Below are 16357 nucleotides of genomic sequence, written 5' to 3'. Positions count from 1 at the left end.
GAAATGTTGACTAGAAATCACATTGAAAAATACTTGATGTGTGTTTATTGACTAGTTAATAGTATCTTTAAGTAAGGTTCTCAAAATAGGATAACAAGCTAAGTGAGATTGATTTTATTCGAAACTTCATCGTTAAGTATGCTTGAATCAAGCTAACATTTAAATGAATGATCCCTAAAATAATCTCAATACTTCATACATATGAACAAATTTTAGATACAATAAAAACTGAATCAACTATTTATGATAATGAGAAATTAGTTCATATGCACCACTCATATAATATAAATCAACAAATTTAGCTCAACCCTTATTTATTTATAAAATATAGATAAAAGAATTTGAATCTAAATTTTACATTATAAAAGGACAATGAAACATAATATAGGTAAAACAAATGGAATCCAAATTGTACGGTATAAAAGGACACTGCAACATAGTGATCGATGTTTTTCCTCGAGCAATAATCGAATGGAATTTCTGATTTCAATTGTAGTGCAGAAATGTGCATTCTCCAAAACGCAAGCCAACGATAAACCCCCCTGCGGGTTTAGCGGATTGGAAAATTCGAAATGATATACAACATATTGAGGCAGATCTGTTCGCTTCAGGAGAATTAGCGAGGCAGAGGAATAAGCAGGAAAAGTCTGCAGAACGAACATCCAAGCGAGGTGAGCTAAGGTTCAATGCCTTCGAGTTTACTTAGCAGACTGCCTCTGCGGCCTCCTTTTGTTCTAACTTTCGAACGCACTCCCTTTTTATTCAACTACACCCAAACGTGCAAGACATCAAAAAACAAACATGTCTCTCCGATTCACACTGTTTGCTCAACCCTATATACCTCTAACACTTCACATTCATCACCGGTAACTGTTAGTCATTTCTGTTCTCATGGACCCATAAAGGATTGTGCTTTGTTTTCCTGTATTGTTGGCAAAATCATGGAGATCATTATTAATAGGGAAGATACAGAAACGGGTCTTGATGCACTTGCCCTAAAAACATTGACGCCTGATATTGTTTGCGAGGTTCTGAGAGCCACCCAGAGAAAGTTTTTGCGAAATGCCGAGTCCCATGGTACTCAAAAGGATTCGAGAAGAAGGTCCCCAATTGTACAGAGATGTCTCTGGAAAGAAGCCCAAGCCTTAGAAGAAAATCGACCTATAAAAGGTCCACCTACTAGGAGAAATCCTTTAATTGTCAAGGTGGGTGTTGATAAAGCTTTGAGGTTCTATTCATGGGCTGAAGAGCAAAGTGAGTTTGAACATACTCAGCTCACTTGCCAGGAAATGGCATGGACCTTAGCTAGGGCAAACAAGTTGAAAATGTTGTGGAGATTTCTTCATGAAATGGCTATAAAGGAAAAGGCTGATCTGGTCACAACAAAGACTCTGACCTCTATTATAAAGGTCCTCGGTGAAGAGGGTCTGGTAAAGGAAGCTCTGGCTTGTTTTTATAGGATGAAGCAATTCCATTGCAAACCAGATATAATAGCATATAACACCATCATTAATGCCCTTTGTAGGGTAGGAAATTATAGGAAGGCAAGGTTTTTGTTTGATCAGATGAAAACGCCTTGGTCTAACTGTCCTCCAGATACTTTCACCTATACAATTCTTATTAGCAGTCATTGTAAATACAGTATGCAAACAGGAGATAGTAAGCTAGTTGGTAAGAAATTGTATGAGGCCAATCGGCTGTTTAGGGATATGTGTGATGATGGTTTTGTGCCAGATGTTGTTACTTACAATTGCTTGATTGATGGGCTTTGTAAGAAGTATAGAATTGATCGTGCCCTAGAGCTTTTCCATCACATGTCTGAGAACGGTTGTGCTCCTAACAAAGTCACTTATAATTCCTTCATCAGGTACTATAGCACTGTGAATGAAATGGATAAAGCCAAAGACATGATGAAGGAGATGAAGAGGAATAACATCACTCCCACATCTAGTTCTTATACACCGATTTTGCATGCATTATGTGAAATGGGCAGGTTGGATGAAGCTTGCAAGCTCTTGATAGAAATGGTGGAGGAAAAGAGTATTCCCAGATCTTACACATATGAGCTTATTACAGATGCTCTTAGGAAAGCAGGGCATACAGGTTTGCCAGCAGAATTATGTGAAAAGATTGAACTTGGAATAGAAGCTAGACATAACTATGTGAAATCGGTGAAGAATGTGCTTTATACATGAGAAGAGTTTATCTGAGAAAATTCTTGTTTGAAAGAAAGCATTTCAGTGAGGTCTCACTACTTTATCAGGTGCGGATTATTTCTATCCATGAAGAAGAATGCCTTCAAATAGAGAGGAGGAGATGTCAATGTACATTCATTGGAGTTGAAAACATTACCTGGTTGAATCAGTAACCAAAATTGAGATTTTGGCATGGGACACATGGAAATTTTCAGCTAAAGATGAAGTGTGATAAAACCTGTATAACTAATAGGTTTGGGTGAGCTTGTCTAAATGATTGAAATCATTTCAGCAAATATTTATTGGGTTTGGATTTGCAACAGAGGAGCAGATTCATTTCCAGGGTTCTTATTCATATGATAGGTATTCCAATGATTATTTCATTCACATTGTAAATTAAGCCTATATTTATCAGGGAACAGCAGCTGGAAAGGATGTTTTTGAGCACAGAGGTGGAAATGTTCTTTCTTTGCAGCCATATGTCGATGTTAAAGCTCTGACTAAGGCTTACTAGTGTTATTGGAGAATGTATTTGTAACCCTTAGAAATGGTCATCTTTCCAAATACAACTGTATTTTCAGAGGCAAATTTTATTTAAAAGTGTGAAACTTTGAACAATTTTCTTGACACTAGAGAACTTCTTTATGTTACCTTTGTTGTGATTCTTTTAAGCATTGCTGCCTTCTCATGCTTACAGCTACACATCCATAATTCTTTGTTATCTTTATCTCGAAATGAATGTGGCTTCAATGTTGGACTTTACTGTTTTGATATATTACATTTCCCTGATGAAAACTGTCTTTTGATTTGAAGATGCCTTAAAGATGTGCTTATTTGGTGGGACACACTGAAAAGCACCAGGGTTGGCTGCTGCCTTCCCCCTGCTTCCTCCTCCCCTTTATTGAGGAGCTCATTGGCCACTTCCAACATTTGCTTGGTCTCTTTCACACGTGTCCGCTTAATATACAAGTGATTACTCTCCAAATTCATATTTCTTATTGTTACCCAAAAGATATGTTTTTCTTTAAAGACTTTTCACTTCAAAGTGGTTATATGTTCTTTCCAAGTATCAATAAACACTAAAAGCCAATCTATCATCTCAATATGCTGTCACACGCCTGTATGAATCGTCTTTAATACATCATCTATCAATCTCATAAAATCATCTCATACATTTGAAAAGCAAAAAGCAAGATCTAACCACTAGCATAAACCTACTTTTGTTTTGAATATTGTCTTCCATATATCCTCCTTTATAGAACTTGGTGCTTCCTGGATTTCAGATGGAATTTTGTTAAATACTTAATATGCTACAGCTGCTTTTCCATGTATCCTTTGTTGTATGAACATGCTATATTCAAGAGTCTTTACTTCATGTTGGAAATGATCTTATTCAATTCTCTGTGGTTTATACACATTCTTCCAGAAGCATCCTTTTGTATTTGATTATGGGTGATCTACATGATGAAGTACTTGAGCAAATGAGCATTGCTCCAACAACTGTTGAAGTTGTTTTTTACATCATGATTACTTAAAACTGATTACCGATACAAGCTAGCATTTGCTAAAGGAGACTTGGGTAGCAAGTGAATCTTATCCTTCACCTCCTTTTCTAGTAGCAAGCTGGCTTGGATTACTTTTTGAAAAAAGTGCGACAACTTATCTAAACCTTTCAAAGTTTCAACCTTTTGATAGCATAAGTAATAATAAAAAGCAATCATATAAGTTAAAACAAATGTTTGTACTTCCTTCAATGAATGTTTTGAGTCTTTGACTGGTTGCTCTTACCAAGGTGAGCTTAGGTTTGCTTTAATGTTGGTTGACAAAATAGTCCATCCTATCTTTAACCACATGTACTTTCCTTTATTCCTCGTGAAGATAGTGCCCCTAAGGTACAAGCAATAACTCCCAAAAACATCATCAAATGTATCTATTAGAGTAATAAAAAAATTTCTTATTAATTAAATCATATTGATTTAATTATTAAGTCACTTATTATCTCTAGTTTACTTAAGCTAAACTTTGGGCATATGTTAGTGAAATAGGATCTATAACTTGTAATAACACTTATGGAATTTTATGTGTTTTTTAACTTACTATATGAATGAACATATATGTGAAATAAAGAGGCATGTCTCTTGAAGAGACATGTCTCTTTAACATATTAACTTACATTAGTTATAGTTATAATACAAGTAATATCCCCTCAATATATTATAATTGTTATATAACAATATATATAATAAGATATATATATATATATATATATATATATATATATCATTCTTAATATAAGTTAATTATTCCATATATAATATTTGTCATATATTATATATCCCATATATATAATATAATTTATCCAACAAAATTATAACATTAACTCTCCCTCTTAATGAAGAAGGATAAAACACATAGATATTACACCATAGGTAATATTTCAAAAATAACACATGTAGGAAATCTTTGATCAGAAGATTTCTAGAATATGATATCATGTAAGTATTGGCCTGTCAGAATATTAACATATGATATTCACCAATTACTATTTGATATCATACTTGGTAACATGAGCATTGGCCTATCAGAAAATCAATCAAATGATATTCACCAAATACTCTGAGTAATGGTCTATCAGAACATCAACTAAATGATATCCACCAAGTACTCAATGTGGTAATGGCCTATCAGAATATCAAGGCAAGATATACACCAAGCACCGAAAATATATCTATACAAGCAACTTGTAGATAATCAAATTAATTATATCAACCGCCTAGTTGTTGATTTATAAGATAAAGCCTTTACATGAAACAATTTCACAAAATTGAATCATGCTACAAGTTATTGTAAGGACGTCACTTTACAACTTCTCCTGATACAAGTGATAATCATTTAGAAGTCATCACTTCTTCATGATGTACACAGGGGGTAAGCTTGTACAAATATGACAAGAAAGGTTAACTTGAAGTCACCACAAATATGTCATGTGGTGTTATAACATCCATCATGAAACATATCAGATAATAAGGTTTTCACCTCAAGCTTATCTCTCATAGATAAGAATGTATTACAAAGGAGTGCACTCATTACCTCTGATATCAATCTTATGACCTCTGATATCAACTTTTTTTCTCCCTCTCTTTGTCCAAGGTTGCCTTTGAATGAAACATCTCCCCTCTAAAGTAGGTCCAGGTGGGAATAGAACATTTGTTATTATCCCACGAGTTATATGAATCACAATCCCCTTGACTTCTATAATTTATTTATCACTGGAGAATTCATCTCAACATGGTTTACTTCCTCTAAATTGATAAGATCGAGATCACTGAAGGTTGACCAAATCATCTTCTCTATTTGCTCCCTCTCTTTCAAGGTTGCCTCTAATGAAATGCCAAGTTCCCTCTAAATCTCAATCTTCCTTTTTTTTTTTCTTGCAAGAACGCTCTCGGAAGAAAAGATCAAGGCACATAGCTCTTATACTACGCATTGAAATAAATAAGAGATAGACTAATATGAAATTCAATATAAGATATTTTCAATAAGACAAGGATAATTATAAAAACATAATACCTTGAAAATGATCCCTATTATTTCAATATAATTAATCATTTTTATAATTATAAATCTCCATTATAATATTATTATTAATGATCTTATCCTAATCAACATACTATAATGTGTTTATAAGAAAATAAACATTATTATAATATATTCACACATACTTATTGTGGAGCTCACCTCTCATAAAAATTATACAAACAAATGCCAAAGAATGTAGTGTTAGTTAATTTATTTAACACAATATGATACATACCTTTATCTTGTCTTCCATTTAATTTGGTGAGGTCATTCCAACATGGCCCACTTTATGCCATGGGGGAAGTCCATTCCATCTGCATATGTACTTTGATTCTTCCTTCCTTAAGTTAGGTGGGTCACTCTAGACTTACTAATAAGTCGTTGCTAATATTATGCCTTTATTGTTTATATTTTAATCAATGTATATGCTTGTCCAACCTCGACTTCCTTGATTAATGATATAAACCTTTACTTCTTATAGACTCTTCCGTCTACCTCGTCTACTGTTCCCAAAAGCTTTATTATGTTTGACGTTGCTGCTACGTGGATCCTTGGTGAATGTGTACGTTACCCTTTGATTTCTTCTTCCTTATTTTATGCACATCCTGCCCTGTCTAGGCAGATGTTCCTTTTCCTTCCTTTGCAAGTGGTGCATATAATAGTATGGTGGGTCTTGTCCCACGTCACTAGCTTTGACTTGTCTCTCTCCACGTCCTTGTATTGAGTGTCTGGTTAGGATTTTGGACTTCATTCCTCCCTTGATGCTATGTTGTGTTAGATTATTAATGATTTCCACGCGGGCAAGTGTTGAGCCCTGCTGTCTTCTTGAACCCTTTTGTACCTTCTTTCTCTTCCTTTGATGCTATGCCACATAGGCCTCAGTAAATCTACAGGTAGAAATGCTTTTATTTGTTCACTCTGTTTGTTTGTATTTCATGCGCCAGAGAATCTCTTTTTCCTCCTCCGCAAGTGTGTATCTTCGTTCTCCTTGCCAACTGTGACCTCCCGATGACGTGGGTGGAGTATGTGGATCTCTGTGCGCTATAGGAATCTAATATATTTTGTTCTTCTTATTCTGTGGTTTGTAGATTATCTCTGTTATGGAAGAAGTCTTGATCGAAGCCAACAGACTACAACCTGCCACATGACAGTGTCCTTATCCAATGGTTCTAATCCTTCACTTAGGGTTCCAAGTCCATAGAGATCAACAAGCTCCCTTGTTGATCCAAAAATAGTAAAATACCATCACATTTATAACACAGTCTCAGGCTAGATCTCCTACAGTCTTGAGCCAGCAGGCTCTCACATTCATTAATTCAAGCATTCCTTAGATGTATATGAATTTACATCAGCTGACTTTGCAAACAACCAACTGAAACTTAAGACTTCCTTAGGATTATCATGTCTTTCCAAAATAGTCACCAGCATCCCGTTTAACACTACACATTTATTCCAATATTTTACCGAGAAAAGAAAGATGCTTGATCTGTTGGAAGAAAGAATCATCCTCACAACTTCAAGCTTTAACACCAATTCTCAATCTTCTCACATACGCAGAACTTAGGCCTGACATTAATAGATAATAGAGAAGAGATATCTCAAGATTATTAGCATCATAAAAATAGTCAAGGAAAGGAACCTACTCTGATACCATGTTAGTGAAATAGGATCTGTAACTTGTAATAGCACTTATGAAATTTTATGTGTTTTTCAAGTTACTATATGAATGAACATATATGTGAAATAAAGAGGCATGTCTCTTGAAGAGACATGTCTCTTTAACATATTAACTTACATTAGTTATAGTTATAATACAAGTAATATCCCCTCAATATATTATAATTGTTATATAACAATATATATAATAAGATATATATATCATTTTTAATATGAGTTAATTATTCCATATTTAATATTTGTCATATATTATATATCCCATATATATAATATAATTTATCCGACATAATTATAACATTAACAGCATATAATAATTAATTATTTTATTAATTATTATCATGCAACATAAGTTTTACCTATTAGGGTTTTGATCTCCGTTATAAGGACGATCTCTTTTTGTAATTAAACATTCATTCACTTTTGATTATAGTAATATCTCTTTTTGCTCATCAAGAATGTCTTATCTATGGATTTAGGAATTCCAACCTCTATAGCTTTTGCTTCTCTCTTTCTGTGATAGTTGTTTGCATGCAAGTGATTCTTGGGAGTTGTGGGGTTGAGCTTTCATCAACTTCAACATGGTATTAGAGCTTCAGACTTGCATGCCCTGTTCTCTTCATAAGAGGTTTGACTTTAGTTTTTAGATCTGTTATTTTTCAGAGTTTTTTGTATTGGATCTGGGGGGTCACATACTTTTGGTGAACTTTGAGTCCAAACGGACCTCACCGTTGGGTTCGTAGTGCCCAAAAACCCTTATTTCCATATAAAATTTGTCCAATTTTGACACAGTTGACTGGTAAGGCAAAAAATTTGCTCTTAGATCTGAGCATGCTTCCCGAGGCAAAAATTTATTTTTTATTAAAAATAAATAAATCACAAAAAGGGGCTTTGTTCAAATAACTCATGATTTTTTTTCAAAAAGCGTATGCTTTTTTTTTAAAAGTTTGCTTCAAAGAGTTTTTCATTTTTTAAACTTTTTTATTCTTCCCAAAAAGAATGTCTACATGAGCAAAGTACTGACACAATAAAGACATCAAAAAAGTACTTTCATTGCAGGCCTACCGCAGGTGCTGACATCATCATTTTTGAGCCGATATTTGACGGCCTTCAAACTGTCTCTTCAATGATTTGTTTTGTCCTAAAAAGCTATATGTGGTTTGTTGGCCTTATCTTGGTCATATAAAAGTATTTTTTGACAAATCTTATATTGTCAGAAAGCTCTTTCCGAGCCCATCATGATGTTGCAAGTTATTTGGACTTTTGATGCTGTTTGATTTTTTGTTTATGCAGTCAAAGCCAGGGGTTCTATTTTGCACTCCAGGAGACATATCTTGAGCATCTGATCTCCGATTTGGGAATTCTTTATATCGTTGGAAAGGTCTTTTAGAGATCTTTCAAATGATGCTAGTTATTTTTTCACATTCTGCTTCAAAAACATTCTATTCAGTTTTTTGTTTTTTTGAATTTTGGTGGATATCTTGATTTTTTCAGGTTTGGGATCGGTTTCATTGCTTCAGATGATTTTTCATGGGTTGTACTATCTCTTGTATTAGCCTTATGTCTCTTTTGATCTTTGTTGACATCCTTTTGTAGTATTTTTGCAAACGCACTAAGATAAAGTGTCACTCCATTGCATTTCGAGATCTTGCACATCGTTGTGTTTTGTTGTACTCACACTACATTATAAAGTGCCTTGGAGGGTTTCATGTTGGCCATATTCGCCATCTTCCTTTGTCAAGTGAGAGTTCCTTTCATGACATTAGCCTCATGACGTGCCAATGATACGTGTCATTGTAGGTGTTTGTTCTTTTTTGCACTCCCGATGTTCCTAGTTCTTCTTTATGCAGGAGATATTACATTCAGTTTCAGTGTTCATGTCTTATCTCTCAGCATTATTGGGGGGTTATGTTGGTTCTATTGCTTTCTTGGTTCGATAGGGTGAGTTATGTATTCAGTAATTGATCCTATGTACTAGAGGATTGCAGTGGTTGGATACCTATGCATTTCGATGAGATGGATCATTTACCATATAGACATTCTTTCATTCTTATTTTTGGAGGCTATGAAGATACTTTCCATCTTTGATTGATCAACTCCTTAGACTTAGTCTTCTCTACTTGGTCATGTTCTATATAGTGGACATTATTCAGATCAACAGTTTGACAGTGTTTGCAGCTTTATGCTTCAGTGGTGTTCTTCATAATCATCTTTTGTTCCTGTCTTCTGGAACATTCCCTAGTTTGGAGGCTTCTTCATTCCTTCACTAGTTATTTTCAACATTATTTCCATATCTTTTTGGAGTAGGATTTTTCTCATGTGTTTTTCTCTATCTCTTCTCTTTTCAGATATTTGGTTGTGCTTGGGTACCTCATCAGGCTTCGTTGTCGGGACCCAAATTTACTTTCTGTAGTAGTTTCTAGATTTTTAGCTACTCACTAAGTTTATCTTAAAGGTGGTATTAGAGTAATAAAGTTTTTTCTTATAAAAATCATATTGATTTAATTATTAAGTCACTTATTATCTCTAGTTTACTTAAGCTAAACTCTGGGCATATAATAATTAATTCCTTTATTAATTATTATCATGCAACCTAGGTTTTACCTATTAGGATTTTGATCTCCTTTATAAGAACGATCTCTCTTTGTAATTAAACATTCATTCACTTTTGATTATAGCAATTTCACTTTTTGCTCATCAAGAATATCTCATCTATGGATCTGGGAATTCCAGCCTCCATAGCTTTTGTTTCTCTCTTTCTGTGATAAATGTTTGCATGCAGGTGATTTTTGGGAGCTATGGGGTTGAGCTTTCATCAACTTCAACAGTATCAAATGGAATCAGAAATGATTTCATCTTATCAACATAACCCGAATTAATGCCAAATCGGTTTCACATTTTTTGGTTATAGAATTTCTGCACCCTTTCCACCCAACCCAGTGGGCATGGATGTGGATGATCATTAGTTTTTACAAATCGCATTCAAAAGTAATGGAAGCCAATATTAAAAAGTGTAATAACCATTGTCATCTTCATTTAGATTTCTATTTCAAAAAGTTTTCTTTGCTTTCTTGCTCTGTGCTAGTTGCATTGGTAGTGGAACTGTTTGATTTCCCTTTAAAATGTTGTCTGTTACCTTGCCATAAAATCTTTGAGGATATCATGGCATTTATGGAGTCCTATTCAGTTCAGTTTTTGTTTGCAATATGGAATGCAATTTCTTACATTCTGCAACAGTCAGCCTATCCTTCACATGACTGTGATGCTTCTTTGGGCCATTGCAAGCATGTAACATAGTGATGGTTTCTAATCTTTTCATGTACCCTTTCAGTCTTTGATGACTGATTTTTCTTTTTCTGCTGTTTGTTTTGATAAATGATTGTTCTTCTTTTCTTCATTAAGTTATTTTTTGTCTTGTTTGAGATGGCCTCTCTTCATGTCTGAAAGGATTTTGCCTATGTTTTTAGTTGAGTTGCCATCATCTCCCAAACCTAAGCCTATCAACCTACCTTGCAATGAAATTTTGTAATATAATCATGCATACTTTCACCATATTTCTCGTCCACAATATTGCAATTTGTTGTGTTCAACTAGAGTACCATGGCAAGTACATTTACCCTTCGATTTCTCATACCCTTAATGTGTTTTCTTTCTCAATCTTTCTTGAAATGCATCTCATATAATCAGCAGTATCATGGCAAAATATTGACCTGTCAGAGCAACCTTTAGTGTAATGGTTCAGTTTTGAAAATAAATACTGAGAAGCTGTTATTTTCTTTTTTCCCAAAGTTCATTTATATACATCAATAGGGATTCTTGTTGAAGTTTTCTGTAGCACAAATTGCAGAAATGATGAAGAAAAAATGTTACAGTTTGATGTGGAATCAGTAATAAGAGTTTTTAAATTTGAAGTATCGAGGTAAACTGTTCACAATGTTGCAATTTGTTATGTTCAACTAGAGTACCATGGCAAGTACATTTACCCTTTGTGTGTTTTCTTTCTCAATCTTTCTTGAAATGCATCTCATATCATCAGCAGTACCATGGCAAGATATTGACCTATCAGAGCAACCTTTAGTGTAATGGTTCAGTTTTGAAGATAAATACTGAGAAGCTGTTGTTTGGTTTTTTCCCAAAGTTTGTTTATATACATCAATAGGGATTCTCGTTGAAGTTTTCTGTTGCACAAATTGCAGAAATGATGAAGAATAAATGTTACAGTTTGATGTGGAATCAGTAATAAGAGTTTTTAAATTTGAAGTATCAAGGTAAACTGTCAAAGTTTCAGCAATTTATTGAGGTAAACATGTTGATACATTTGCAATAGTTGGTACCCAGTATGACATACCAGCACATGTTACAAACAGGAAGGAACAACACATCAGACTTGTTGTGGGGTCTCTTGTCCGAATCAATCTAGCAAATTTGCAGGTATTTGAAAATGATCAGAATATTGTCAATTTCTTGAAAACGAAGTGAGACCAATATGGATATCAAATCATGCATCTCATTCCTAATGAATTGCCTAAATGTTTTGTCACCTTCGAAGGCATATTCAATTCAGATGATGTACTGAAGAATAAGATGATGAACCTGTCTGCAAAGAAAGATTTCATGTCGGTGGTGGTTGCTGAGGATGAGACCTTGAATTTGGGAAAGTCTGCTCTATACCTAAACAAGAAACATTTGTTAACCTCTGTCAAAAGTATGATGATATAGTTGCATGGACATATGAAGATTTGAAAGGATTTGACCCAAGTTTATCCCAACATACCATAGAATTAGATCCTGATGCAAAACCTATTAGACAAAAGCAAAGGCCAACGAATCCAAAAATAGAACCACTAGTGAGGAAGGAGACAACCAAACTTATAGAATCCAACATTATCTTTTCTATCAAGCACTACTGTAAGGTGGCTACTTGTCCATGTAAGAAAGAAAAAAAGGGAAATAAGATTGTGTTTAGACTTCGGAGACTTCAATAGAGCCTCTCTTAATGATCATTATCGGCTTTCCTCAATGGATCAAATTCTATAGAGAGTAAGTGTCACAAACAGATTTTCATTATTGGATGGATTACCTAGGTTGTAACTAGATTTTAATCCAAAAATCTGACCAACATAAGATTGCATTTACTACTAAATGAGACAATTATGCCTGTTGTAAAATGCCTTTTTGCCTAACCAATGTAGGTTTTACCTTTCAAAGAGTAATGAACATGGCCTTTAAAAATGTATTTGTGGATTTATGCTCATATGCCTTGACAATATAGTTGTTTATTCAAACTTATCAGCTGATCATTTTGATCATCTTGGGAGAGTGAAATGTAGGGGATACAATGTAGGCAAACTGTTGGGACACGTATCTAAAGATGGTCTAGCCATTGATCTAGAATGAGTGGAAGCTATTCTTTTTCTTCCACTAACTGGTCTAAAAAAGGATTAGAACAATGCTCCACAGAGTTTTGGGGACAATGATGACAGGGACAATGTTAAAAAGAAAAAAAAGGGAAATTTTAAAAATATAGAGAAATTCTCAAATATGCATATCATATCATTCATAAAGCATTCATCATAGACATTTTAACTATTATTTATATATTAATATAATGATATATAATATATCTACTATTATTAATTATTAATTATATCATTATTATCTAAGTTACTAGTTCGGGTTTGGGGACTGATTTTGATACGAGAACCTAATACTTGGGTACGAGGAATTCATTTTTCCATTATGGTATGTATTGGTACGAGTATATATTTATATGCATTATATACAAAACAAATAAGAGATATGCAAAATTGTAAAACTAAATCATATCATAGTATGATGCTTGATCATTGATCAATGCCAAATGCCTAATATAAACATAAAACACAATTCTAATGAAAATCATTACATTGAATTACTGAATTACAAAATGAAAATGTAGTTCATGAAAGTTTGAAAGTTGAAACACGATTCAATGTTTAATGTTCATTAATAATCAAGTGTTCATCAATCATCAAATGGATTATTAAAATAACCATCGTCTATGGCATTTTCAGCAGCTACAAGTAGATCTTCACCATCATTAGAACCCAAACCGGTTCCACTAGCACTAAATGCACCAAGTGTCATGTCATCATCATCATCATCTACATCAACCATAGTGGCTCTAGCAGGATCCTGAATGGTTGCATCCATGTCAGCAAACTCAGGTGCTACATCCCAAATCTTCTCTGCCCCCTTCTTGTATTTTTGATCCTTACGGGCCAAGAGGTGCAAATTGGTGTGAATATACACCAAGTCTTCATCTTTTTTTTGCAACCAACTAGTTGCATTTTACTGAGGGGATAAAGGAGTATGTACTCCAATTCTACTCAATGATAGAAGAGCTTGCAACTAGGAGAGAGAACCAACAAAAAAAAATACAAGATAAATTTGAAAAAGTTAAGTGTTAAATTCTACAATGCAAGTGGCCGAAAAAAGAAAGAAAATTAAAAACTTAGTTGTGAGAGGATCTTAATGGCATGAATTTGGAGGTACATAAAAACTTGACCATGAAGGTACCACCATGTAATAACATCCATTCTGTTTTGGTCATTGATAGCAGCAAGGAGAAGATCTTTTCCTAAGATAAACAATCCAAATTCTCTCCTAACAGCTGCCCCCACTTCTGAACCACTAAAGTGTCTACTAAGTACCCTCTTGTATCCGCTAGCAACCTCAACGTCTCTATATGATGGCAATGTACCTGGAATAGCAAGTACTTTTGTGCTATAGTACCTAGGAGATAGAGTATATGCAAGGAGATGCAAAGGTGTGGTCATCTTGTTCCAATGATGAAATTGCTTCCACCTTTTCATAAAAGGTGTCCTCAGGATCATTGTCCTCGAAATCATTCTCTCTTCTTTGTTGATATCACTTGGGATATCAAATGATGTTCATGTAAGTTATCTCGATGTAAGTTATATCAATTAAAAAAATTACCTCTCTCAATAAGCAATGATAGAGAATTTTATTACAGCTTACTAGTTTTTATCTTCTCCAACATTGTGTCCATGTTGTTAAAGACATCATTCAAGCAAGATTCATTAGTGTTAACAAATTGAAGCATAGACATGATAGGTTTGGTGAATTCTAATACATACTCCACACGAGCCCGACAATCATCATCCAATATCAATGCATTCACCTTTTGGGCCCTTACTGTATTCGATTGCTTCAAAATGCCCCTTTGGGTACTAATAACCATTTTTGAAAATGCCTCTTTCACCTTCACCTATTGTCTCAAAACCATTGTGTGAGATGCGAACTGAGTTTCGATGACCTAAGAATATGTTAATAGTAAGTTAGTAACACATTTAAAATATATAGACAACACAAAAAAGATTTTATTCAATTATGCAAAACATGACGCAAAATGATAAGTGAAACTAAATAAATTAAAATTTGAAATTTACCTTCAATAATTCCAATCTTAAGAAAATTCTAAAAATTGTTTGTGACACATGGTGGTTTGTCACCCTCATAAATTTGTTTCACCCATTCTATTTGGGAGCGAATTGCTTGCATCACCAAATTGAACGAGTGTACGATGCACATTGTTCAAAAGATGTGTTCATATCTAGCCTCTACCAAAGCTTCTGCAACCCTGCAAACTTTTGCATTGTCTGTAATTACTTGGACAACGTTATCATGACCCACTGCCTCTATGGAATCAATGAGAATTTGGGAAATGAACTCTACATCTTTCACTTCCCTCGCACAGTCAACCGCCCTAAAAAATATTGCTCTCTTGGGGGACACAACAATAACATTGATCAAGGGATAATTTTTCTAATCTTTCCATCCATCAAAGACAATAGACATACTTGTTTAAATCCAAGAATCTCTAATTGGTTTTAATTGGGTCTCTATAGATTTTCTCTCATTTGCCAATAAGGTGGTGCATACATTTTGAAATCCAGGACCTGTGTACCCTGAAGGTGTATTATTTATTGTTATCAACATCTCTTTCCAATATGGTGATCTCACCAAGTTAAATAGAAGACCATTTGCAGAAGGACAATGTGCAACTTTTTCATCGGCAATATTGCTTGCCTCATTTTTAAATGCCTTCTCTAATGGACCTTTCTTGCGAGTTGTGATTTGTGGTTCTACATCTTCATCCTATGTAGAAGGCATAGGCAAGAAGGGAGTTATTGTTCTTTTTTTTGGAGCTATAACTAGCTTGCTTTCCTTTTGCAACCAATTTGTCAACATCTTCTTGTTCTTTTATGAGTGTTGTTATTTGTTGAGTTACCAACCCGTTCTTATGTAGCCTTAGGTTCTCACACATATTAATCCCTTTACCCCTAGGGTCCAAAAAATAAACTTTGACGCAGTGTAAGAGCTCTTATATTGTGTGTTGCAAAAAAATACATCTCCAAAGAAATCCCCCTCTAGGAAATTAAGAAATTCTTGTAGCATGTCTCCATAAAGGAGACCCTTTATCAATTTTTAAATTTTTTGAGATCCTCCCCACCCATTGAGTTTTGACTACTTTGTTGCAATCTAAAATATATATACTTCAAAACTTTTTTACAAACATGAAAAAAATTAGAACTGATGAAAAACTTGAAACAATCTATTAAATAACTAAAGGATACTTTTGAAATGCATACCCTAAACACTTGAATCTGCTTTGTGAAGGTATTTGGCACTCCACAATTAATCTCCTTTAAATACAATCATTTCACTTCAAATTGGCAAGATCGAGAGAGCAAATATGAAATGAAATGTGTTTAAAGGCTTCATATGGAGTCGTTTTAGAGTTAGAAAGAAAACTAATAATAATAAATGTGTTTTAAATATTTTTTGAGCCCACTTTATGTTGATTGGCTGCTAGTTCTTGTGGGTCCTTACATGCTCCTGGGTCT

General features: G+C 34.2%; 1 protein-coding gene across 1 annotated transcript; it reads left to right on the top strand.

The window, feature by feature from the left end:
• Positions 1 to 407: 407 nt before the first annotated feature.
• Positions 408 to 2813, top strand: LOC149567201 (Pentatricopeptide repeat (PPR) superfamily protein). Its single transcript, XM_089820384.1, has one exon. The coding sequence runs from the start codon at positions 687 to 689 to the stop codon at positions 2193 to 2195; it is 1509 nt and encodes a 502-aa protein (XP_089676510.1). The 5' UTR covers positions 408 to 686; the 3' UTR covers positions 2196 to 2813.
• Positions 2814 to 16357: the final 13544 nt, after the last annotated feature.

The sequence above is a fragment of the Cupressus sempervirens genome, chromosome 3 (genome assembly GCF_028749045.1).
Source record: "Cupressus sempervirens isolate cs-2001-9-10 chromosome 3, ASM2874904v1, whole genome shotgun sequence".
Taxonomy (NCBI): domain Eukaryota; kingdom Viridiplantae; phylum Streptophyta; class Pinopsida; order Cupressales; family Cupressaceae; genus Cupressus; species Cupressus sempervirens.
The sequence above is the reverse complement of the archived record's forward strand: the minus strand, read 5'-3'. Positions and strand labels throughout refer to the sequence as shown.

Bases quoted from the DNA above. Each gene is read 5' to 3' on its own strand.
- LOC149567201 (XM_089820384.1), top strand. From the start codon at position 687: ATGCCTTCGAGTTTACTTAGCAGACTGCCTCTGCGGCCTCCTTTTGTT.